General features: G+C 41.9%; 1 protein-coding gene across 1 annotated transcript; it reads right to left on the bottom strand.

Moving 5' to 3' along the window:
* Positions 1 to 4,027: 4,027 nt before the first annotated feature.
* LOC308299791 (BAR/IMD domain-containing adapter protein 2) lies at positions 4,028 to 26,087 on the bottom strand (the record flags this gene model as incomplete). The annotated part of the gene is made up of 15 exons (XM_080743577.1): positions 4,028 to 4,100; positions 4,465 to 4,505; positions 4,599 to 4,854; positions 6,659 to 6,724; positions 7,839 to 8,040; positions 8,674 to 9,078; positions 9,689 to 10,043; positions 12,460 to 12,636; positions 15,055 to 15,207; positions 19,207 to 19,344; positions 20,059 to 20,130; positions 20,843 to 20,904; positions 24,813 to 24,899; positions 25,580 to 25,655; positions 26,040 to 26,087. 15 exons carry the CDS (start codon positions 26,085 to 26,087, stop codon positions 4,028 to 4,030), a joined length of 2,211 nt encoding a protein of 736 aa, XP_080599703.1.
* Between the last annotated feature and the right edge of the window lie 649 nt (positions 26,088 to 26,736).

Genomic DNA, 26,736 nt, shown 5'->3' with positions numbered 1-26,736 from the left:
CCACCATTGTATTTTATGGCTCTGGGTTGGATCATATACTGTATTCACAAATTCATATATTCTGGATTAGATATGAGAAGTAAAATCTTCTAGACCAGACGTTTGTCCGAGCCAGGACTCAAACTAGTGAAACTAGCAGATCTACAAGCTCACAATGTGTCACTTTGTGCCGTTTGGTGAGATTGTAGATCTGCTATTTTCGCTATTTTAAACCTTTTCAATTTATTTATGGAAATAATTAGATTTGTATTTTATTTATTAAATACTTAAAGGAGTAGTTCACCCCCAAAATGACTTTTTTTCTATTGATTACTCAGGCCATGGAGAGTAGAGTTCAATAATATTTTTTGTTTTTTGTCACATTCCTAAGACAAAAATGTGATAACAATAAATTTACCCCCATTGATTCCGGATGGTGACCCGTTTCGAAACGGGTCACCATCCGGAATCAATGGGGGTAAATTTACTCGAATCAAAATTTTGTCTTAGGAATGTGACAAAAACCAAAAAATATTATTGAACTCTACTCTCCATGGCCTGAGTAATCAATAGAAAAAAAGTCATTTTGGGGGTGAACTACTCCTTTAAGAAAAATGTTGGAATTGTATATAATTGATGAAAAGTTGAAATACATGTGTTTAAATGTAGGAAATGGAAAAAATACAATATTGCAAATTTGGTCTGCGACCCACGTTTGGGAAACAGTGTTCGACAAGAGCGAACAACACCATGCTTACTTCAGATCATTCAACTCCCACCAAATGCTAATGTTAAGACGCTTTGAGGGAGAGAAAAATCATGGCTCCAATGTGAATTTCAGAATTCATGTGGACAACTTTTGACCTCAGTCATCTATTAAAGACATATCCATAATGTATTGCTGCAAATTTGGGCAAGCTTTCAGCCTGATTTGAGCCCCATTGACTTAATTGATCAAATTTGTGTAAAAGAATAATAAACTTTACATGGGGCTGATCGATTGGTCTATTTGCTGAAGTTCTGTTTATTTGGATGTCTTTGGAAACCAGTATTAAAGACAGACAATATTGCTTGTGGAACATTGCTGGGTTGCTTTCCCAATCCCAACATTAAAGTCATTAATAACAGTGGAGACCTGATTGTTTTTTCCTTTATAGAATATATTCTTTATTTAATGACAAGTCAGTATTCAATATTCCATGTGAGGAATATACTTCCTAACAGTATTCTGCATGTATTGTACTAATGCCTTCAATAATCACCAGAATTTTCTATAGATTAAACAAACAAAAGTACAGCTTGTTAGCATTGCCATACATTTTGACAGACTCAAGGTACAGTGTAGAAATGAGTGTGCTGCGTTAAATCAATATTTCACTTTGGTAGAACATTTTCACTTTTTCTGTGATCAAGCCTCTATGAGTTCCACTTGGAAAAGTAAAAGCAATAATATTTAATTCTCTGTCAAAGCATGTTTCCTGCTTCCTGAGGTTTTGAGCTTGTAGATCGGCTATTTTTGTAATTTGTTGAACAAGATTTGTTTACAAATTGAACAGTGTGCGTGCTTGCATCTGGGTCCCTGGAGGCTTATTTCTCCTTAACTACAGGGCTGAGTGATAAAAGGTGAAAATGTTCTCAAAACGCAATGCCACTTTAAAGTAGGAAAATCAAAGTTATACAGTCATCGGTTGTTTTTAAGCACCTTCTTTTACAAACATAAATCAGCATTAGCTCTATGATTTTGCTATAACCATTAACATTGACTTAATAAGTCATTTAGGTACTGTTAGGAGATCTAACATTACCACAGAACACTGGTGGGTGATCTGTAGAATATAACATCATAGCAAAAGAAATAAGAAGTCATAGAAATTCTGTTTCAAGACAGCTTTGATGAATCACAGCTCGGGTTACAATGACTGAAATTCAAATGGTTAAATTACTACAGAACTACTAGCAGAAACACTACCGTGGCTATCATCTAGTTTACCATTAACACTTGCTTAGACGCCGCTCAACTTCCAAAACGCTCTCTTCATCACTTTCAAAGTTACATTCCTCCACTTAAAACACAATCCTGATGTCAGTCTTGGCTTTCACGTCTCTCTAGAAAGATTCTGTGCAGTTGGATTTGGAAAATGTGCAACTACAATCAGCTAGATGTTGTCTATCTTTTTATTCATTTATCTGGGACTGAAAATGAATTAAGGTGGGTTGAAACCCAAAGCCTAGGTGCTGCATTCCCTCGTTCTTTAAACTTTATACCCTCAACCAAGTACCCTTTTCTAAAACACGTCTCTTGTTTATTAAAAAACACATAATCCAATCTCTCAACTGTCAATTATCAAGGTAAAACCCCCAGAATAAGTGGAGATCTTTGATCTCTTTTTGCTCCTCTTGCAGCAAAGGGGATGTTGAGGGTTTCACTCTTTTAACCTTGTAAATTTATAAAAGTTTCAATTATTTCTCTGGTCTACTAAAGGGTAGAATTTGTTTTTGCACTTGATCTTCAAAGATCAAAGAAAACGTTCATCAGCTTATTTAATGCTCCGATATCTATTAGATCTATCATATGTATTTTACCGGTATACTGGTGAAGGGAAAATTAAACTAAACTCAAAATAGAGAATTAGATGTAAAATGTTAAAGAACATATAGACAGCAATCAACCTAATTTTAAATAGAAACAATTTGTACAATATTTAAAATCAAAAATGAAATGAGCATATTCCATGTTCCTCTGCCTCCTTCGTTGAATTTGGAACCATGAAATTACAACAATCTGTTTGACTATTCCAAGCAAACAAAAGAACAACAAGCATTTACTCTAAAGGAGGAACCTGTCCTTTTCCTTGTTACTTCATAGTGGTGAGTTTAGATTTGACCACACATGAACAACCTGCCATTAGGAGCCAGTCCCTAAATGGGTTGAACAAAAGAAATAATAATGTTTTTTTTAATATTGTCAACAGGGGCGTCACAAGGGGTAGGAAAGTGGGACTTAGTTACCAGGGCCCAAGGTGGAGGGGCCCTAGTAACTTTAGCTATTGAAAAATAGCAGATATATAAGCTCACAGCGCGGCACCGAGTGCCGCGCTGCGAGCTTGTAGATCTGCTATTTTTGAAAAGTCGTGAAAATGTGCGCAAATCTTTGAATATATGTATTTTTTAAGTGAACATTTGTAACTCAAATTTTGCTTCTGGGGGGTCCCTGGAACTAAATATTTTGAGATGGGGGGGTCCTTCACATGAAAAGGTTTGAGCATCACTGACATGAAAACATAGGTTTCTTGGCACACATTTTCACGATTTTTCAAAAATAGCTTGTATATCTGCTATTTTTCAATAGTTAACATTCATGGGGGGCCCGCAGTGAATCCTTGTACTCAGGGCCCAGAATTTGGTGTGACGCCCCTGATTGGCACAAAGACAGTGAAAAGAAACTAAATACAGATTATGTGAAAGGGGGGGGGGGGGGGGGAATAATTACAAAAAGAGTCTTCCATCCCAGTTTGAGGGGTCAAAATGTTGAGGCTAAATTATACTTTGCCCAACAAAAGTGTTATATTTAGTTGTTCATGATCTAGCTATGTTGATAGTTAATACTGCACAACCTACCTCACTATCAACATACTACATTACACTCATGTTTCATCAAAGACTAGCCAAGATATATTCATATCTCGCCCCACATTTCATTCCAAGACATTGTTCCGATATTATAGTGGGAATTATTGCTAGATTTTAAATATTATAAACTTCTCCGCAACAATCAATACAGCCAGGAAGAAAAGAATTAACAAAAACATGACTGTGACCACAGTTAGATCAAAAGACAGTACTGCATTATATGGACATGCGATATAATTTCCATTGCTGAATACGTTCTTCTCTACTCTTGTCTACATTCAGACACTTTTAAAATGTAAAATTAAACATTTGAAATATTTCGCCAAATAATCGAATTAAACCAATATGCTACCTTCATGAGTAATGTTCAAAATATACTCGATATTTGATTTTCCCATGGGTTGAGTGTAGACTCTGTTTACTCAATGATGGGAGCTGAGCGATCGTTGGTGACCGTTTTTCTGAGTCGGATGTGGGCAAATGGATTGGTCCTAAAAGGAGCAGATGATAAAATACATAAAATATATTATCTCCAATAATATCCACAAGTATGATGTAAGAGCGATTACATAAAGAGAGTCATTTTTGGGATGAATGATGGGAAGCGTCATCACAAAGAGAAAGAAATCTACCATTTGGAGAAAAACGAAACGCTTGTAGATCATTTGTAGATACGGTACATTAATACAGTATATTGACTACATTATATCAACATAAAGAACACAAGGGGCTACTGATGCCTTTAACTGATCTTTTAACTTTGCGTATGAAACACCTTAATTTCTGAAGATGGCGTCATGAGTTCTTGATAAAATGGAGCTCAAATTAATAACATTAGTAAAATAGATCATTTACCTGGTTGGGGAGGGTGGTGGGGAAGCCATATCGGAGGAGAGCTGGAATGCAGAAGGAGGTATTAAAAGAAATGAGCACTGTGTGTCAAACATAACCGTGTAAACCTCCGTTATGACAAGGCACTTATACCGTACCTCTTGCATCAGCATTGACAGAGTGGGTCGGCTGGCTGGCCTCATCCACTCAACCCCTTGACCTTTCCCCAGAGGCCTCAGGCTGACCTGGCTGGTGTCGGCCATGCTGTAGGGGCGTGGGCGGAAGGTGCTGACCCTCTGTGGAGGAAGGGAGCGCTCCTCTTCGGACTCCGGGGTAAGGGCTGGGAGACCCCCAGAGCCTAGCTTGTCCAGCTGGCCGGTACTGGTGCTATTAGCCTTGGACAACAGCAGGGAGCTGTTATGGAGGCGTATTACACAGAAAGAACAGGTAAGACACAACAAAACGAGAATCCCTTGTCACCGTATATCATTCTCTGCCTAAAGGCATAATTCTTGCGGAAACAATATTTGGAGAGGTTGTAAGACCAAAATGATGGATTGCAGAGAAAAACTAAAACAAATGCATTCCATTGCCAGTTCTTTTCAGCACTCCTTGCACCTTGAAGATTTTCTAACTAGCTGAACATCACCTCAAATGACACCAATATGAACAGTGTCAATGGTCACAAACTCAAGGTGCTCTTGTTTTATTTCAGTGATCTGGACAGTACTGAAGAAAGGCTGCTTTAGGAGGTACAAGCTTCTATAATTCCTCTCTGAGTAACTACCAGTAAGACTCCCTAATCGGGAGATAAGCGACCGTCAGGTCGCAGCGTGAGTTTAGGTCCAAAAATGGGTTAAAAAAATCGGCCTGATGGTGGCGCTATATGGGACAGATCCATTTGATGAAATAAGTGTAGACATACTGTGTAGCGATTTGTGTGATTTTAGGGCAAAAACTGTAGGAGCAGTGTTGAAAAATGTGTTTCACAAGAACCGGCCTCAAGGTGGCGCTAGAAGAGGGGCATGTGAGAAAAGAGGAGATCCATGTTGATGACATGTACCGATTTGCGTGATTTTAGGGCAAAAATTGTGGGAGCTGTGTCCATAACTGTGTGGTGCAAGAAGCGGCCTCATGGTGGCTGGCAAGGAGTGTGTGTGGAAAATTTCACATGGATAGGGGCAAGGATGGCGGAGATATGAGTAGGGCAAAATTGTGACAAATTCTAGCTTCTGGGGCATCCGTGGAACTGAATATTTTGAGATGGGGGTCCGTGGCCAAATACATAACATTTTTCCTTGACATGAAAAGGTGTGAGCACCACTGACATAGAAACATAGGTTTTTCAAAAAACCTTAGAAGGATTTGAAAAATTCAAAGACTTGCACAAACTTTCACGATTTTTCAACAATAGCAGATCTACAAGCTCGCAGCGCGGCATTCGGTGCCACGCTGCGAGCTTGTAGATCTGCCAATTTTCAATAGTTAAAGTACCGAGGGCCCAGAATTTGGTGTGTTGCAGCTGTTGCTGTTGGAGCAGAGGAAGTCTTTGGAGACAGAGTGGTGAAAGATGTGGACTTAAGAGAGCGGAAAGGTGGAGAGCATGGGAAATAATAACTACATATTATTCCACAATCTGTGAGCAGAGCAGCCGATACGTTTATGCCTCACAATGTCATGAACAACGCGAAGATCAGAGCATGGAAACGTGATCAAAGCCATGTTGATTTCAACATGACACCAATTCAGATTGCTGTGAATCAGATATTATACACAGAACACTTAATAAAACTCTTACTTTTTTTTTTTAAACTATGACATATTTCAGTATTGTAACAATGCCATATTTCAGTATATTGTAACTATGACATATTTCAGTATATTGTAACTACAGTATGACATATTTCAGTATATTGTAACTATGAAATATTTCAGTATATTGTAACTATGACATATTTCAGTATATTGTAACTATGACATATTTCAGTATATTGTAACTACAGTATGACATATTTCAGTATATTGTAACTATGACATATTTCAGTATATTGTAACTATGACATATTTCAGTATATTGTAACTATGACATATTTCAGTATATTGTAACTACAGTATGACATATTTCAGTATATTGTAACTACAGTATGACATATTTCAGTATTTTGTAACTGACATTTCAGTATATTGTAAATACGGTGTGTTTCTGGTGTTGGCTGACCTGCTGCTGAGGTTGTCATGGTTACTGGGGTGGGCTTGAGTGTAGGAGAAAGGGAACCAGCCTTTCCTGTTGATGAGGGATAAGTTACAATTCAAATCATGATGTCCAACAAACAATCAAAGAATAACGCCCTTCAAGTGAGATCTGTTATTATGCAACGACAATACTTTGACATACTCAATAGTTAAAATCACATGTTCCACCCCCACACTGTTAACTCCCATAAGCACAGCCAGCGTTGCTTTAGGCCACTATTCAAACTCATCTCTGCAAGTCAACCATAATGCCGTTGAAGACATTATTCTATTGCGTCTTATACCTACTACATCAATGTGCCACAATTACAGTAGAATATGTTATTTCTGTATTCAATTGCTGTGTTCAATCCTTCATTAAAGGGTCTAGTTTCCACCGTCTAATTATAGACAGCCTAGTAAAAGAAGTCTCTCTCTCTCCCTCTCTCTCTCTCAGAGGAGCGTCTGAGCGTCAAAGAAAAAAATAGTGTTAAAATGTTTTCAGTTACTGCTTTCTATTGTTTAAGCGATTTTTGTATTTTGATTTCAGTGGGTTGGGGCATGCCCACAAGTGGCTAAATATGTCTTTTTAGACACAATAAGCCGGCAATTTCTTTGTTACTATTTACACCAGCCCCCAGAAGTCACATATACCCATGAAAGAGTGCTGTGCATCTTGGGAATGGGCTTATTGTTTCTAAAAATACATATTTAGCCACCAACCTGGCGGCATGCATGCAAATCAAAATCGTTAAAATCACTGAAACGATAGAAAGAAGTAAATGAAAACATTTTAACACTCATCTTTTCTTTTCTCTAATGATTATCTAAAATATGAACCCTTGTTGTAAAAAAAGTTGCCCTTTAAGTAAATGGTAAATTTATATAGCGCTTTTATCCAAAGCGCTTTACAGAGATTGTGCATTACATTCACCCATTCACGCACACATTCATACACCGGTGGCGGAGGAAACCATGCAAGGCACCAACCTGCTCACCGGGAGCAATGTGGGGTTCAGAGTCTTGCCCAAGGACCCTTCGACATTAACTCAGGGGGAGCCCGGATTCGAACTGGGAACCCTTCGTGCTCTAATAACAGTTTCTCTACCCCTGAGCTATGCCGCCCCACTTTAAGTAATAAATGACCATAATGTAGTGGAACGTACCGCCCGGTGCGCTCATGCTGACCATAGTGCCACCCGTCTCTTGGCTCTGAGATGAGGAGGGTGATGCCGTCGCCCGGCAGGAAGTGGAGTAAGCAAGCGCCGCTAGCCGCTCCACCACCTTCTGACGCTCCGGGGGTGTGAGCAAACACAGCCTCCACTCTGGTTGGTCCCGTCAGGGGCAGCATTCTGGGGAGACTGGATCCTAGAGGGAGGAGATGAGGGTGTTTATCTGAGGCAGGGGTAGGCAACCCTAGGCACGGGTGCCAACATGGGCACAGGGGAGGGTGATCACTGGCACACTGGCAGAAGTGTGAGAAATCACAACGTGGTCAATTAAATCACCTAAGTCACCTAATTTGCAGCAAATTACATCCTGCACATAATCCTACATTCATCAAAATTCTGAACTTTGACTGGGGAGGGAGTCGGGGAGATAGGTGAGCTAATCTGATGATCGTTATAACAATGTCCTGACAATCAGAATATGACAGACATGGCACCCTGACTAACTAGAAACTAAAAACATAGCACTTGATTTCAAAAAGGTTGCTGACTCTCTGAGGAGACATCATGGGGCACCGCCAGAGGCTCAGTAGATAGAATGTGCGCGCGTATGTGTATGCATGTGTGAACGAATGTGAGGAATGTATTGTAAAGAACATTACAACGTATGCAATCACTGCAAATAAAATGTGAACTATTCGCCGATGCATTTTCCGATCGTTTGTTCTCCGCGATCACTTATGTGCAAGGAGGACCTCGAATATCACAAAACGACTTCTCGCTCATTTTGAAAACCAGGGGCCAGAGGAGCGGACGACGTGGAAGAACGTACCCCCAAAGCCGCCCATCCTCATCTCGCTGCCAGGTCTCCTGGGCAGTGGCAGCGTGGCCGTGGCATACACCTCCGCCAACTTCATCAGCGAGGGGTTGTGGGACGGAGGCGCGGCGCCGCACCCCGCCGCGGCCAGCCCGGCCTGCTGGTGCAGCAGCTGCACCGGCGTCATGGCCCTGGAGAGGGGGGCGCTGTGGGGCAGCGGCGGGCTGTGCGGGGCACTGTGGGAGATGGACAGGGTGACGGCCTGCGTGCCGTGCGCGGGGCTGGCCTGGCTGAGGGACAGCACCGTGGAGGGGATGAGGCTGGGGGACAGGTTGGTGGTGCTGGTGGCCAGCAGGAGAGGACTCTGGTGGTTGGAGGCGGAGGCGGAGGTGGTGGTGGGGGTGGATGTTTGTGGCAAGGCTGTGAAAAGGAGTTAAGGATGTGCAGTTCAATATATGGGTTCAATTTTTTTTTTTTTACATAAGACGCTAAATAAGTACAGAGAGCTATCATGATTGTATATTATTTATTTACAGTAATATAGTAGGTATGTAATGGATATATTGGTGTCTATCTATGTATACTTGTATATACTGTATATATATACACATTACTAATATCTTTGTAAAGTTCAAAGTTCAGATCTTTGTTCTTGTTTTCCTTTTTTTTAAAGATTTGTTTTTGGGCTTTTATGCCTTTATTGATAGGACAGTAGACTGACAGGAAATGGGGGGGAGAGATGGGGAGTGACACGCGGCAAAGGTCGTCCGGATTGGGAATCGAACCGGCAACACCGCCAGGCATCCACGCCTAGGTGGCAATCCTAAGTGGTATGCGCCTGGACCAGTAGGCCAGTGGGCGGCCCTCGTTTTTTGTTTTCTTTGAGAGATTACTTTCTTTGTGTTTTTGTCAAAATAATGTGACAAGGGTGGGCAAAATAAGCCATGGGCTTCAGCCTACACCTTTTTGGTCAAAATGAAATTCAAAAAAATTGACCAAAATAAACTACTACTACTATTAAATGACGTACCAGGGCAGGCGCCGGCGGTGCCGCCAGCACCGCTCTCTGCCAGCAGGCTGGCAGAGGCACTCAGAGGTGTGCTGGTGTGTTGGGGGGAAGCGCTGGCCGAGCCACCGCCGCTGCTGGTGCTGTTGATGCTGCCTCCAGCGGCACCGGCGGCCCCTCCTCCTCCGTCTCCTCCAGCAGAGGAGGTGCCGTGAAGCGAGTGGAAGGCGGTCTGAGGGGAGCCCTGGGCAGGCGGGGAGGAGGAGGAGCTGTCACTGGGCGCGGCAGAGGAGGAGGGGAGCGGGCGGGGAGACTGCTGCTGGTGGGAGCGGTTGGAATCTCCGTTCGAAAGCGGTGGGACTTCCTGAACTGACAGCCTCTGAGGGAGAGAGACAGAGAGACAGAGAGACAGAGAGAGAGAGAGAGAGAGAGAGAGAGAGAGACAGAATATGAGCATTTAGGAAGACAAACAGAAAAAACATGTTTACTTCTAACTACATATTATAGGGCAGGGGTCTTCAACGTTTTCAGGCCGAGGACCCCTTAGTTGAGAGAGAGATGAATCAGGGACCCCCACAACCTGTTCATAGATTCCATATAGTTTCATTGTTTGACAGCAACGATCATCAGTGTATTTGGGATTCATGTCAATTTGTGTTTTCAGATATTTAACCACTTGAGCCGTCAATACTTAATAAACTTGACCTTTCACTCTGTACTTAGTCTGCTCGTTTTCCCCTCTACACCAAAGCTTTTTGCCGAAAATAGCCGATCTACAAGCTCACAACGCCTCGCAGCGCGAGGCGTTGTGAGCTTGTAGATCTGCTATTTTTGGCTAAAGTTCTCAGAATATGGACGCTAGGGTTCAAGTAGTTCATATAAAAAAGAAGAGAAAAAGGTTTCTATCACACAAAGATTTGGAGGGCCCCCTGTAGTAACTCTGAGGACCCCATAGGGGTCCCGGACCCCCTGTTGAAGACCCCTGTTATAGGCAGTGGTTCTCAACCTGTGGGTGGGACCCCCAAGGGAGTTTCTAAATTATTTTGGGGGGTCCCCAGATGATTAACTTAATGTGCAACTTTGTTTTCTGTAGAAGGAGGAGGATGGATCATGTTGATTTAAAGGGATACCGCACCAGCAGAGTCAGAGCGCGGTGGTAACCAAAAAGTATATTCAACTTTGTTTTCTCACTCAACAGTTAACAAACAGACATAAAGTTTAAGTGTATAGAGGGTATCTGCACATTTCAAAAGTGACAATGTAAGGACTTTATTATACCTCTAAAATGTCAAATTAAACCTCTAAAATGTCAAATTAAACATTGGCCAAATTGTCAAATATTTGAGGCAGAAATTGTGAAAATAGCCGATCTAACGCGAGGCGTTGTGTGCATGTAGATCTGCGATTTCACAATAGAACAATAGTGTTATACAAAATGTAATGCCTCAACTCTTAGTGCTCATCAGGGAGGGGGGGGTCCCCAGTTAAAATATGATTATTTTGGGGGTCACGGCCTGAAAAGGTTTAGGACCACTGTTATAGGGCTCAGAGATGTAGTAGTGGTTAATCTACCCCGGTCCATCTAGGATCAGATTCCACCAGAATTCTCTGCACCTCTCCTCTACCGTCTCGACCCCTTTCAGCTGTCTGTCACACAGCTGAGAGCGCACATTTGTCGCTCACAGAAAGCAGCCGGCGTGCATAGTTGCCATATAAAAACAAATGCATGATACCAGCACTATTCACATACCGTAACTGATTACTTTTCAGAATTACATTTCTTCGTTTGTGTTACAATAGACTAGCTAGTATGTTGTTGATAATCTAAATGACTTAGTAAAGGTCCCGGTTCTAATGTGTAGCTATTTATTAATTTATTGGTATGGTTTGCCCTTGATATCAATGTAAGTTATTTGCTGCTTGCCAGACCTTGCGCTCTGTAGGCTATCTCAATACACTGATAATAACAATAAACGTAAAAGTAAGCATTGTCTTAATGAATTGATTGTATAAACTGTATAGTTGTGTACTATAATAAAGGAAATGTTTTATCAATCAAATATGGGATTACTGGTCGTATGCAAACAGTATGACTTGATTTAACTTGGTTCATCCCACAACGGCTATTGTCTAGGTTCAAAAACATTAACACAGGGAGATACAGTAGGTTGTCGATATTGTGCATTTGTATTTACATGATAAATATGCCTGTGTGTAGCCTACTCCATTAACATTCATAGGACAATTGAAGAAAACACAAGCTCGCAACCCTAGTCTGTCTTGCTGAATGACTGAAACTAACAATCCTTAGTTTCCTGTAAAAACAATTTAAACCAGGGGTCTTCAACAGGGGGTCCGGGACCCCTAGGGGGTCCTCAGTGTTACTACAGGTGGGCCACCAAATCCTTGTGTGATAGGATAATCTTTTTCAATTAAAAACTTGAACCCTCGCATCCCTAATCTGTGGAGAACTTTAGCCAAAAATAGCAGATCTACAAGCTTGTAGATCGGCTATTTTCAGCACATAGGTTTGGTGTAGAGGTAAAAGAGAGCAGACCAAGTACAGAGTGAAATGTCAAGTTTACTAAGTATCGACGATTTAAGTGGCTAAATGTCTGAAACACAAATCCAACATAGACTGATGACAGTGCTGTCAAACAAGTTGATGAAAATCTACATAACGCATTTATACAATATGTAGAGGGGGTCCCTGCTTCATCTCTCTCTCTCAGTTAAGGGGTCCTTGGCCTGAAAACGTTGAAAACCCCTGATTTAAACTACTCCCATCATCCCACCTGCTCTCCCTGGGCGGAGCCCAGCTTGGTGTGTCGGAGGACCTCGGCTATCCCAGCAGCCCCAGAGGCCTGCGGGGCCGTGTGGCGCAGCAGGTTCAGGGCCCGCTCCGGGAGCTTGGTGGGCTGAGAACACGACTGCTGCCAAGACGACAGTTTCTGGGACAGGAGCTCTCTCACCTGTGGAAATGTTTAAAAGCATAAACAGGCAATGTTATGTATGGACAACTTGAAGTAGTAGTTCACCCCCTAAATTATTACTCACGCCATGGAGACTTGAGTTCAATAATATTTTTTTGTATTTGTCGCATTCCCAAGACAAAAATGTGATAATAGTAAATGTACTCCGATTGGTTCCGGATGGGGACCTGGAATAAGCATGGCCCTCGTTGGGGACCCAAATGAATGGCAGTGGATGGGGAAACCATTTTATTTATTTTTTGTTAAGGAATGTGAATTAACTAGAAAATATTGTTCCTTCGAAACAATTGTGGGCTCGCTTCAAGCCAGAAAACAATGGCTATAAAAGTACAAAATGTCAAGATCGCAGGCAGTGCTCTCTTTGACGTTACTGACGCAATCGGACGCTGCATGCGTGATTTGAGGCATTTTGTTCCAAAAATGGGTTATGCTAAAGTTGACCCGCTGGTGGCGCTATAACAGGCCAATGTGAGAAGGGCGGCATCTGTTCCTTGACCTAATGGGAATGTGCTTGCAAAATTTCACGCACATCGCAGGCTGTGTTCATGATTTGAGGTGTTTTTGGCCACTTTATCGCTGCTTGCAGCTATATTTATTATTATTAATATTATTTTAAAAAATTGTGCACTTCATAGGCATGTTAGATAAAGGTCCTTAGATTGTGTGTAGAATGTTTCATGCAAATTGCAAAAAAGATCCTAGAATAAAAACAGGTTTAAGCATTTCACAAAGTGCTCAAAATGATATAGCGCCCCCCTTTGGCCAATTGGGCTAAGATTGGTTTTAGTGATATTTGGACTAACACTCTACATCTTTGCCAAATGCCATGAATATGTTACTTTGCATGTATGATTTAGAGGCAGAAGAATAATTTGCATAAAACTGCAATATTCATTGAATTTATTAAAAAAGCATGCTTCAATTTAAAAAAAATCCGATCTGACAGATCTTTAGATATTGGTCCAAAGTTCACGTAAAAAAAAAGTTTTGTGCACGTGACGCGAACATTCCAGAATGAAAGTGGGTTTAAGTGTTTTACAAACTGCTCAAAATGGCGGAAAATCTAAGGGCGGAGCTTACTTAACAAAGACACAGATGTCTTCCGCTCAAGTCAAAGCACGCGTGTAAGCAAGTTGCATGACTTCAAACGAAACGAGTCATGACTTATGCCCGTTTGAAGTTTGAATTTTCAAACGCTTCGTATAGCGCCCCCCTTTGGCCGATTGGAATAAGATTGGTTTCAGTGATATTTTGACTAACCCTCTACATCTTTGCCAAATGCCATGAACGTGTAACTTTGCATGTATGATTTAGAGTCCGAAGAATAATTTGCATAAAACCGCAATATATATTGAATTATTAAAAAATCATTATTTAACGTACAAACTTCTCACCACATAGCCTGTGTAGATATAGGTTCAAAGTTCATGTGAAAAAAGTTTCATGCACATAATGCGAAAATCCCAGGAGGAGATAGATTTTTACTGTTTTTCATATAATTCCAAATTTTGGGGGATCTAAAGGTCAGAGGTCAAAAGTCAGAGGGTAAAAGTTGTTCGGCATGAGGAGACGCATACGTGTATACGGGTTTCATGGCTGTACCTCAAACACAGCATGAGCTATACTGTTCAAAGTTCGCACTTTCGAAGGCTTCCTACAGCGCACCATTTGGCCGATTGCTGTATAAAGTAATAGCGCACGTTTTTATTTTCATTTTCTCACTAAGTATGTAGGAGTAGAAAGGTGCCAAAGTATTGAGGAGAACTTGCACTGACTGACTGCCTAGTATAGAAATAATGACAATATCTAAAGTGTGCTCGCCTTACAGGCGAGCCCACAATTACTAGATGATGCTTATAAATGGTTTAGTAAGTAAACCCATAGTCTGGAAAATGTGTCAATCTTGTGCAAATAATAGCTGGAATTATACACTTTTCAAGATGTTAAATGATATCCTGAGAACCCCATGACGTTATTATACATAGATCTATCTTCTTCATTTTGCCCTCAAAGTGCACCAGAGTAATACAAATGCAAAGAAAATTAACACAAGGTCAGATTAGATCAGATTCCTGGCCAGCCAGACCATTTCCTACATGCCACTTCCCTATACTCTCTCTCCATGTTTAGTGTCTGTCTCCACATAACATATCAAATGAGGTTATTTATTTATTTATTTATTTGGTCTCAGTCTCGACTTGGTCTCGACCTGCCTTGGTCTCGGTCTCGACCTCGACCCCCTCCCACACTCGGTCTTGACTCGGACTGCCCCCCCCCCCCCCCCCCCCCCCCCCCCTCCCCTCGGACTTGGTCTTGACTTGGACTCGCTTTAGGTGGACTCGACTACAACACTAGTATGAAGGTGACAGCCATGTATTGTTCATTGCTGCGTCTCACCTTGCAGTGGTAGTTCATAAGCAGCTTGGTGACAGAACACTGTCTGTCCACCAGGAAACAGTATCTCCTCCGCTCCTCTGTCAGTGCAGACTTGTAACCCACGGCAACCAGGGTGTCCAGCTCACCTTGGCGACGACTCATCAACTCCACAAACTGAGAGAAAGAGTTGGACACATTTCAGTACAAATGACATGTGTACATGGCATGCACATACGGTACATACCCACAAAAAAAACATGCGCATATATAGGCGCTCACACAAACATGTACACTTAGGTAGGGCATTCACTGAATATTCGAATATTCTAATATCAAAGTCACTATTCGACGTTGTTCACCAAAGTCGAATATTTGGTTATTTTTTTATTTTAATTCTCTCTTTTTTTTAAATAAATATTATTTAGTCATGGTTTATACAGCTTGGCTAGATAGGAAGTCATAAGAATGAGTTGTCAATGCCCCTGATGGATGAATTGTTTAATGCTCTATACTGATGTCATGCGTTACGTTTCGTCTCCCGGAACTAATTGCCAGTGGAAAAACAGCGGCCAGCCAGAAAACTCGATGTCATGATGGAGGAAGATCCAGCTAATGCAACTGTCACTACTAGACTGAAGATTGCTTGTTTTTGGATGAAAAAAATATATATATTTCCTGTAGAATATTCGACTATTCGACTGTTTTCAGGTGACAGTGACCAGCATTGGCCAGGTGGGTAACATAGATTCTACCTCTTCCGAAGTGGTCTGACACTACACGTGAGAAACGATTGCCTAACAACGCTTCGCAGACGCCAGGCCACAGGACCTAGACTGACGACTTGACACAGACTACTTGAACTTTAGAGAACACAGATACACTCCTACAAATGTGAATACACAGTCTACACACAAACACAAACGTATGCACATTACGCACGCACGCACGCACGCACGCACGCACGCACGCACGCACGCACACACGCACACACACACACACACACACACACACACACACACACACACACACACACACTCACTTTATAAATACATGCCCATTCACTATGCTCACGCACCCACACACAAAAAACATAACATACTTTAACACTTATTGTAAGGACAGAAAGGGACAACGAGGAACAGAGAGGAAGTTGTGACATCACATCCTGTCTGCTGCTAAGCGATGATAACAAAATCTAAATCGTCAAATATTGTCCCTCGACCCCCACTGACCTTTTCCTTCCCTTGTTCTCTCCTCCCGTTTTAATTCCCCATTCCCCATAGTATACTCCAGATCTCTCAAAACGCCCGCCCTGCCACTGATATCGCCCCTGTTTCTCCAAGTAAAATAAAATAAAATACTAAGGCAGGGGTCTTCAACTTTTTCAGGCCAAGGACCCCTCAGTTGAGAGAGAAATGAAGCAGGGACCCCCACAACCTTTTCATAGATTCCATATAGTTTCATCGTTTGACGGCACAATTCATCAGTGTATTTTGGATTCAAGTCAATTAGTGTTTTCAGATATTTAACCAGTAAGACTCCCTAATCGGGAGATAAGCGACCGTAGGTCTCGCTAGAAGAGGGCCATGTGAGAAATGAGGGGTGGGGTCTCCGCGTTGCCTTGGCGGACGAATAGGTACCGGCCCCGGCTCTCCCGGACGCTCCTAGGCCGAGTTAGGGCATTTTATGTGAGCTGCAGTGGAGGGGGTCCTCCACTGGGGGCGCCACCACTTTTGCATCCGTTCTGGAGTAGCAGGAGTGGGTGGTCCCCGGGAATTCCCCGTGAGCAGCCCCGTGGGGGTGGTCATTTGGTCATTTTTGCACATTTGGTATTTTTTTTACACCTGGGGGTCCCCCAGGGACCTGGGGGTCCCTGGAACTCCGGGGGTCCTTGGAGGTTGTAGATTGGCAGGTAAGGAGTGTGTGTGCAAAATCTGGCATGGATCGGGGCAACGGTTGCGGAGATATGAGCAGGGCAAAAGTGTGACGTCTGACGTGTGACGGACGGACGGACGGACGGACGGACGGACGGACTGACTGACTGACTGACGCACGGACACCTGGTGGAGCTTTCTGTAGTAAGTCGCAACCACTTGAACCGTCAATACTTAATACATTCAACCTTTCACTCTGTACTTAGTCTGCTCTTTTCCCCCTCCACACCAAAGATCTTTGCCGAAAATAGCCGATCTACAAGCTCACGAGTCACAACGCCTCGAGGCGTTGTGAGCTTGTAGATCTGCTATTTCTGGCTACAGATCTCAGAATATGGACGCTAGGGTTCAAGTGGTTAATATAAAAAAGAAGAAAAAAAAGTTTCTATCAAACAAAGAATTGGAGGACCCCCTGTAGTAACTCTGAGAACCCCCTGGGGGTCCCGGACCCCCTGTTGAAGACCCCTGTACTAAGTTACTTGTTCTCCATGGGAGATCAGCTGAGTCAGATTGCATCGTTCATTAATCTCATTAACAAAAGGTCCCTGGTTCTCACACAAACAAACACACACACATAACTCTACCTTTTAATCCCCATAATGCTGGAGTAAAGCTGGTTATCCGGCTGCATAAAAGAGGATCCAAGTGTGTGAAGGATTATCGGTGTTTCGTTCTCTTACTCTCAAATAAAAGAGGTCACCGTGCGTGACCCTGTCACCTATAGCTCACTGAAAAATGCAATCGTTGCATAATGTCCTCGTAACAACACAGTCATACCCTGAACTATAAATGAGACCAGTGATTATCAACCAATGGGCCGGAGCACATTGGTGTGCCGTGAGTATATTGCGAGTGAGATTTTCATCATAATGTGACATTAATAATAAACAAGTACATTGCATTCTTTTGTCAAAACCTTGAAAAAAAAATCGTTTTCATTGTGATAAAGATGAATTATTAGTATGTGTTTCTTAAACTTAGTTGCAAGATCTAGTTCCTATCCACGCAGCAACACAATCGATTGGCAGAATGTTCAGTGGTCAGATGGGATGGCCATGAACGCTTTCGATATTTTCAGGAGGGCCCTGATCCAGAAAAGGTTGAGAACCACTGAATAAGACTTTAGGCTGCACCTTTCTCTGTGCTATGATCTGTTCTGTGATGAATAATAATGATCCTTATAGAACATTATAATAGGCTATGCACACTTATACAGCAATGACATGCCCAAAATAACGTCACCAGGTTGAATGTGGGAAAGTTCCACTGTGGGATTTCTAAATAATTAACCAATTAAAAATATTAAGTAATAAATATAAAAGTATTATGACTACATTGGAACCAGAACACAGGTTCTTTTTTCCATTTCCTGAAAAGTAACGCTTTTCAGGAAATGGAAAAGTAACGCTTTTCAGGAACCCAACAGCAATGATATTCATTCATTGTACAGCTCCTACAGGCTCAAAATAGCTTGTAGATCTGCAATTCGGCATTCGTTTACAAAAAAAGGACATGGCGTTCATGTCCTACCTGGGATTCCGCCATGTGAGTGCTGAAATGACACTTTGATCTTTATGTAATACCTCTTGTCAACCAGTAGTGGTCCCTATCGACCACAGGATCTAAAGTCTCAATAGAAGACCAACTACAACCACAGCAGTTGTTTTACTTGTATTGTATTAGCATGCTCTAGCACAGGGGTTTTCAAACTTTTTTGACTCAGGGCACCCCTGTAAACAACTTTTTCATCCACGGCACCCCTGAAACACAATTTTTAGAATCTTACATCCTATTGGAGAAATATCCGTTTCCATCAGAACTGACTGAAAATAACATTATACTTGACATTTAACCACTTGAACCCCAGCATGCCTATTCTGGGGGGAAGGTTCACCAAAAATAGCCGATCTACAAGCTCACAACACGACGCGTTGTGAGCTTGTAGATCTGCTATTTTTGGTGAAGAGAGTTGTCGTAGATGGAAAAAGAACTCATCAAGTACAATGGAAATCAGGTCTGTTTTTACTAAGCATAGTGAAGTGATATTGATGCAGTGATATTGATGAATTCCAAATATTATCAAATTATCTCGTGGCACCCCTGGACTGGCATCACCCACTTTGAAAACCCCTGCTCTCGCATACCGTTTGGCAAAGAATTACGTTTGAAATAAAATAAACATGTAATCACTAAATAAATGTTGTGCAGCTTCTAGAGAGACAGCGTACAGCTGTGTTACCTGCATCTCTCTGTCACCATACTTGTTGGGGTGGCGGCTGCCCTGGCTTTTCCTGCGCAGCTTCTTCAGCTGAGACTGGCAGCGCTCGATGGACTCCGTCTTGGACTTCCGCTCACTCTGGTACTTCTTTAATGTGGCCTGAGACACACAGGCAGAGCAAGAGGTGGGTGAGAGAGAGAGAGAGAGAGAGAGAGAGAGAGAGAGAGAGAGAGAGAGAGAGAGAGAGAGAGAGAGAAATCAATAATTGACCTTCTCGACCGTGACCATCTGTGCTTTTGACAGACAGAATTAAATACCTTTGGCACATGTAGACTGTCTAAATATGTTTGATATTTATGTTTGATAAAACCCCCAAAAATAATCATAGTTGAGCTGGGGACCCCCCACCCTGACAAGCACTACTTGGAGTTGGAAGAGTTGAGGCATTACATTTAGTTTAACACAGTTCTATTCTGCCTCTAATATTTGACTATTTGGCTAAAGTTTAATTTTTCATTTTAGAGATATTAAAAAAGGTATTAAAAGTCCTTAAATTGTCACTTTAGAAATGTGCAGATACCCACTTTATACACTTAAACTGTATGTTGGTTTGCTTACTGTTGAGTGAGAGAACAATGTTACACATTAATCTGGGGACACCCCGAAATAATTTGGGGACCCCCCCCTGCGGGTCCCGACCCACAGCTTGAGAACCACTGATCTAATATATGAAGTTTTATGGCCTTGTGTTGTGATTTAATGAATGATACTGAGTGAGTCATTGTGGACAGAATGACATACTGTAGTGTACACAGACAGTATACTACACAGGGACAGGCAGTAGTTGAACAATGGCTTTGCAGCTCAACTTACTGTAAGGTATTTGATGTCCAACTCCAACTTCTGCTCCAGCTGGGCCAGCAGCTCCGAATGAAACAGCTTCAACTGTTGAGGGACATTATTATACACATAATTATGTTATATATTTAAAGGTCTTATGACATAACGTTTCATTATTCTTTCCTTTTTTCATGTTTCCTGACCTCAATTACACCAAAAGAAACTTTTCAACATTCAGTGGCTCAGTGGATGCGTACGTCCAGAGGCAAATTAACTCACTTTTCTGAGCCTAGTAATTAAAAAAACTACATATTACAGAAAGACGACTGAATGTCAAAGTTCTGTTTTTTGGGGGGGTGTAATTGAGGCCAGGAAACATGAAGAAAAGTCTAAAAATAAATACATTTGATGTCATAAGACCTTTAAACTTTGTTTTTATTTTTTATTAGTGCCTACTTCGTTTTTACAGCAGTGTTGCACGAACATTGCTAAATTATAAGCTCATAGCATGGTGCTTGTAGATCTGCTATTTTTCGCTATAAAAAAAAGAAATTTCAAAGTGAAATTTAAATTCAAATTTAAATCGTCTGTGGGTTTTATAAATATGTATCCACTGAAAAGCATTAACAAGAGCTTGTGACTATATAACATTGGATCCACCCACCATCAATGATAATACAACATACCAGAACTTTTACATCATTTAAATATACAGCAAATATCAGCACTCATACACTATGGCCTATGAACACCGTAATAATGTATATACGATTTGACAACCTGCTGGCTTCTGAACAAAGTGTCTGAGCACACTCACCACGTCTTCCAGTTGCACCTGGATCTGCCTGTGGACCTCAGCCATCTGAAACAGGGTGTCTCCTGCAGGGAGACGGACAGGAGCAAAGGAAACAAAGGAGACGTTTTCATGAAACACACAGGATTGTGGACGCAGAAACAGCCTGCTGCTGCTGCTGCTGCTGCTGCTGCTGCTGCTGCTGCTTGTCATTCCGGACATCGTTGTTGTCAGGTCGAAACCATGTATGTCTAAACCCTTCCTTTTTTTGTTATTATTTTAAAAATGATTTAAAATAGTGAAAATAGGCGATCTAACGTTGCATGTGTATGATGATGTAGGGCAAGGGTCTTCAACAGGGGGTCCGGGACTCCTAGGGGGTCCTCAGAGATACTACAGGGGGTCCTCCAAATCTTTGTGTCATAGAAACCTTTTTTTCCCTGAGAACTTTAGCCAAAAATATCAGATCTACAAGCTCACAACGCCTCGCAGCAGCTATTTTAGGTAAAGGGGTTTAGTGTAGAGGGGAAAAAGCAGACTAAGTACAGAGTGAAAGGTCAAGTTTATTAAGTATTGACGGTTCAAGTGGTTAAATATCTGAAAACACAAATTGACATGAATCCAAAATACACTGATGATTGTGCTGTCAAACGATGAAACTATATGGAATCTATGAAAAGGTTGTGGGGGTCCCTGCTTCATCTCTCTCTTGACTAAGGGGTCCTTGGCCTGAAAACGTTGAAGATCCCTGATGTAGGGCTTTAAATTAGAAGAAAAAAAATACACATTTGAAACTGATACAAGGTTTCTGCAGGGCAGTGACGTTATACGTAGCTGACAGGATGCTCATTTCTGGAAACTGAGAGTCGTGTTTGAGCACTGTTATAACTGGTGCTTCACACCGGTGGTTCTCAAACATTTCTCTTTCAATCAGCAATTTGACTTATTTAAGAAACTAGCCCTTACCCGTTCAAAGATATGAGCTCCAAAATGATGTGCAGTGTGTGGGTTATGGGATGTGCACTGTGCACACAGTATATGAGGGATGGAAAGTAACTTTAACTGGTGCTTGCATGATGTAGGAGCATCAATGTAAGAAACCCGTTTCGTTTAATGGCTACAGAGATACTGTTCCCCCCCCCCCCCCCCCCCCCCCCAGCCCGCCCGCCCGCCCACCCGCCTGCACACACACCCGCCTGCCTGCACACACACACACACACACACACACACACACACACACACACACACACACACACACACACACACACACACACACACACAGAGCTGGTTAAACATTTTGCCTCAAGCTAGATGCAGAATAGATGTGCCTCATGCTAGATGCAGAATAGATAGTAGATACACCATAAAAATGCTAATATACAGCATACGATTTGTGAAAGTGACAAACGGGCTTCACAGTTATGTCAGGTGTGTTCATATGCTTATGGTGATGCGATTTCAGATCAATTGCTCCAGCCACTGAGGAGAAACGCTGTGACAGACAGACACTCACTCACTCACTCACTCAGACATTCACAAAATTATATGTTTGATGATAGAGGGTGGCGAAAATACGTTGTCACTTAAAGGAGTAGCTCAAACAAAACATTACTTATTTTCTATCAATTACACACTCCATGAATTCTTCAAGCAGATTTTCTTGTTCGTGTCACATTCCTAAGCCAATTTGATAACCAGATGACTTATTTTTGCCCCATTTCCAATGTCGAGAAAATTGTGGATCTACAAGTAGAGGCACTAGTGCTGGTCTTGTGTATCATAATGGCTGAATAGGCACCTACCTGCTATCGCAATTTCAAAATATAACCGGAATCATTTTATTCAAACAGGTGTGCAAATACAGTATGTTGGGCGATAGCTACATTTCCCAGTAGCGTGTGGATAGCTTCACGACTTTCTGAATTATGTGGCTTTTAAGTAGTTACGCCATTTCTTTCACCATTTATCTTTGCACCTGGGTAGCTTGACAAAGGTTCACTACATTTTCAGAGGCACATCTATACTATAATTTTGCGAATGTCTGAGTGAGTGAGTGAGTGAGTGAGTGAGTGAGTGTCTGTCTGTCTCAGCGTTTCTCCTCAGTGGCTGGAGCAATTGATCTGAAATCGCATCACCATTAGCATATGAACACACCTGACATAACTGTGAAGCCCGTTTGTCACTTTCACAAATCGTATGCTGTATATTAGCATTTTTATGGTGTATCTATTATCTATTCTGCATCTAGCATGAGGCACATCTATTCTGCATCTAGCTTGAGGCAAAATGTTTAACCAGCTCTGTGTGTGTGTGTGTGTGTGTGTGTGTGTGTGTGTGTGTGTGTGTGTGTGTGTGTGGTGTGTGTGTGCAGGCAGGCAGGCGGGTGGGCGGGCGGGCTGGGGGGGGGGGGGGGGGGGGGGGGGAACAGTATCTCTGTAGCCATTAAACGAAACGGGTTTCTTACATTGATGCTCCTACATCATGCAAGCACCAGTTAAAGTTACTTTCCATCCCTCATATACTGTGTGCACACAGTGCACATCCCATAACCCACACACTGCACATCATTTTGGAGCTCATATCTTTGAACGGGTAAGGGCTAGTCAACATAAAATAGCACAACAGATCCTTCACATCAAAGGGGAATTCTCTGTCTCCAGCCATTTGTAGCTTTTATACAGCCGAATATTTGATTCAGTAACTCAGTGTCGTAAATATGTCCTCTACCATAGCAACCACATTAGGAGGTACGAAATGTAGCCTTTTATGTTTACACCAATATGATTAATGTCTTCAGCCAGACTTTATCCACGCACCAAGACAGGTCTTTGACAGTTATGTCAGCAGTAATTTGTTTTCACGCAATACAACAATAACACAAGCACAGATTTATACATTTTGTTATAATTTCACATTTACATCAAATGCTATACCGTAGGCTACCTGCTGCTATTTGTGGTTTTTATACCTGATGCTCTGTTCTTTTTCCCTTTAACAATGTCACTTTAACTATGCACACGATTTATAGATTTTATATACCTGCTGCTTTTAGCTAGATATGGCTATTTTTGCTACTTTTGTGGGACACTCTAAGTATGATAAATTAGGCTATTAGTTTTCTCCCCGACAGCAATGTTACAAGCTATAGGCTACTGTATACTTCTTTTTTTTTTTTTGGTTGTTCAATTGGATATTTTTTTGAAAATATTACAATGTATTTTCTTCCAATATTCTGAAACCTTCACCTACAATGACATGCCCAAATTGGGGACTCCAGGTTGAAAGTGATCAAATCTGTGAATAAGCTGTATATAATATATTATGCTGTATATAATTTATGTCTTATCATGTCATTGTTATCTTATCTGATCTGAACCGAATATGTTATTGCACCGTGTGTGTGTGTGTGTGTGTGTGTGTGTGTGTGTGTGTGTGTGTGTGTGTGTGTGTGTGTGTGTGTGTGTGTGTGTGTGTGAGGCTGCATGGTTTTGGGCCCCCGCCCCTGCATGGGTCTCTCTGGATGTCAGCTCAGCTGTGAGTCTGTCTGTGTCTCTCCCCTCCTTGCCTCCCATGCACCCTCACACAGCACAGCACAGCACTGTGACCCCCTCCCCTCCCCTCCCGCCTGCCTCCCCCACTGTTTTCAGCATTACAATGAGATCATGTGGTGTTGTTAATCTCTCAACAATGACTCTACTCACTCCCTCTCTCCCTTTCGCTGCTCTCTCTCTCTCTGTTCCTCATGCCGTCTCATCCCTTCAAACCACTCTCCGCTTCCATTTGTTGAATGCGTGTACTAGTATATACAGTCACATTGTTTCAGCCTCCCACTTGAGTCTCTGTCATGAATGAATTAATGTAATTTAGGCATTTACTCTTCACACTTTTGGCTTTAAGGTCCAATAATTCCTCTCTCTCTCTCTCCCTCTCCCTCTCTCTCTCTCTCTCTCTCTCTCTCTCTCTCTCTCTCTCTCTCGCCCGCCCACACACTCACCCAGTTCTTTGGAACCCTGGCTGTCGCTGGCAAGTTCTCCCAGTTTCACCAGTGCGTCGAAGTATCCCTTGGCAGCAACCGTCACTCCTGAGGAAGAAGAAGACAGCACGCTTTAGAAAAATGCTACTTATGCAACTTACAGTTTGACCATCAGGGGTGTCGCACCAAATTCTGGGCCTGGGACTGGGTACTTTAACTATTGAAAAATAGCAGATATACAAGCTCACTGTGCGGCTTGTAGATTGTAGATCTGCTATTTTTGATTTTTTTTTTTTGAAAATGTGCAAGTCAATTGAATATTTCATATCCTTCTAAGGTTTTTAGAAAAAAACTATGTTTCTATGTCAGTGGTGCTCGAACTTTTTCATGTGAAGGACCCCCACAGACCCCCATCTCAAAATATTTCAAAGATTTGCACATATTTTCACAACTTTCAAAAATAGCAGATCTACAAGCTCGCAGCGTGGCACTCGGTGCCGCACTGTGAGCTTGTATATCTGCTATTTTTCAATAGCTAAATTATAAAATAATTCCAGGCCCCTCCACCTTGGGCCCTTGTAAGTCAGTCCCCCCCCCCCTTGTGACGCCCCTGTTGACCATTATCATGACGTGCTCAGGTTTGGACCTATGGGTTTTTCTCGAGAACAGTTTGCTGTTGTCCATATTGCTACATTGTGTTATGAAATGAAATTGCATAAAAAAAAGATTTTCTTTCTTCTTAGAAACGTTTTCCTAGTGTTTTTTCTTCTTAATGAGGTTCCACACACCTGTCAGGGCTCTCTCATAGTTCTTTCCCATCGTCACAAAGTTCTTCAAACTGGGGTTGAACTGGTCCAAGATGCCCTGTGTGAACGAGCACATAACATACAGCATGTTTTTTTTTATGGAGGCCAAATTGGACGCCGGTCTGGAGAATTGTGTAGCCAAAAGGGGACATCACTTCAAACAGGAACACAAAATTAGGGCACTCGCCTCGCTACGTTCATACACAGATTTCATTGTTTGGAGACAAACAGGAGACGACAGACAGATCAACAGAAAGGCAGACAGACATACAGTACTGTATATAGACTGTGACAAAAAAAAGAGAAACAAAAAGACTGATAAGACAGACAGACAGACACACACACACACAGTAAAGCCTGAGTAATAGGCTATGTAGTTGATCAAGTTTGCAATGGGTTGTGAGCTCTTTTCAGTGGCCGTGTCAACTGTGGTTTATCCTACCTTATAAACATTTTCTGTCATCTTGTTGACCTCTTCGGTGCGAGACATGATTGGTTCCTTTTTGTACAGCAGCTGTCTTTATGTGTTGTACTGTCTTCTCCTCCTGCTGCCCACAACCCTAGGCTTTATGACACACAGCAATCCCCTAAACACATCAAAGATACAAAGCCATGGGTTACATGCATATCTGCATACAGCATACATGGGCAACTGGTGGCCCAGGGGCCACATGCGGCCCCCACCTTCACTTAATGTGGCCCCGTAGGTTAAGACTGATATATTATTGATTTCAGCTGTTCAAATTCCAAACATGCAAATATGATCCGCTTTACTTCAGTGTGTAATAGTAGCTTAATGACAAATATTTAAGAAAAGGTTTCTTTTTCATGTCGAATGTATTTGTATTTAAGTTCATAAAGTTAACATAAGTATAGCTAAATGCATTTGAAATTAAATCAAACCGTAATTTTTCAGGATTCCAATTAAAAAATTGCCAAAGATTATTCAGGATTCCAATTCAAAAATAGCAAAAATAGCAGCTCTACAAGCTCGAGCTTGTTGATCTGCTATTTTTGCTACTTTTGTGTGACATAGAATGACGGAGTAGGGCATTAATTTACAAAAAAAACGTTAAAATACGAGATAACTGCCCGACAGTATATGCATCGTGGCCCTCTGGAGTCAGGCCATGGCTACA

Source organism: Nannobrachium achirus (genome assembly GCF_963921795.1).
Source record: "Nannobrachium achirus genome assembly, chromosome: 2".
In the NCBI taxonomy this organism is placed as follows: Eukaryota; Metazoa; Chordata; class Actinopteri; order Myctophiformes; family Myctophidae; genus Nannobrachium; species Nannobrachium achirus.
This window is presented reverse-complemented; position numbering and strand designations above follow the sequence as displayed.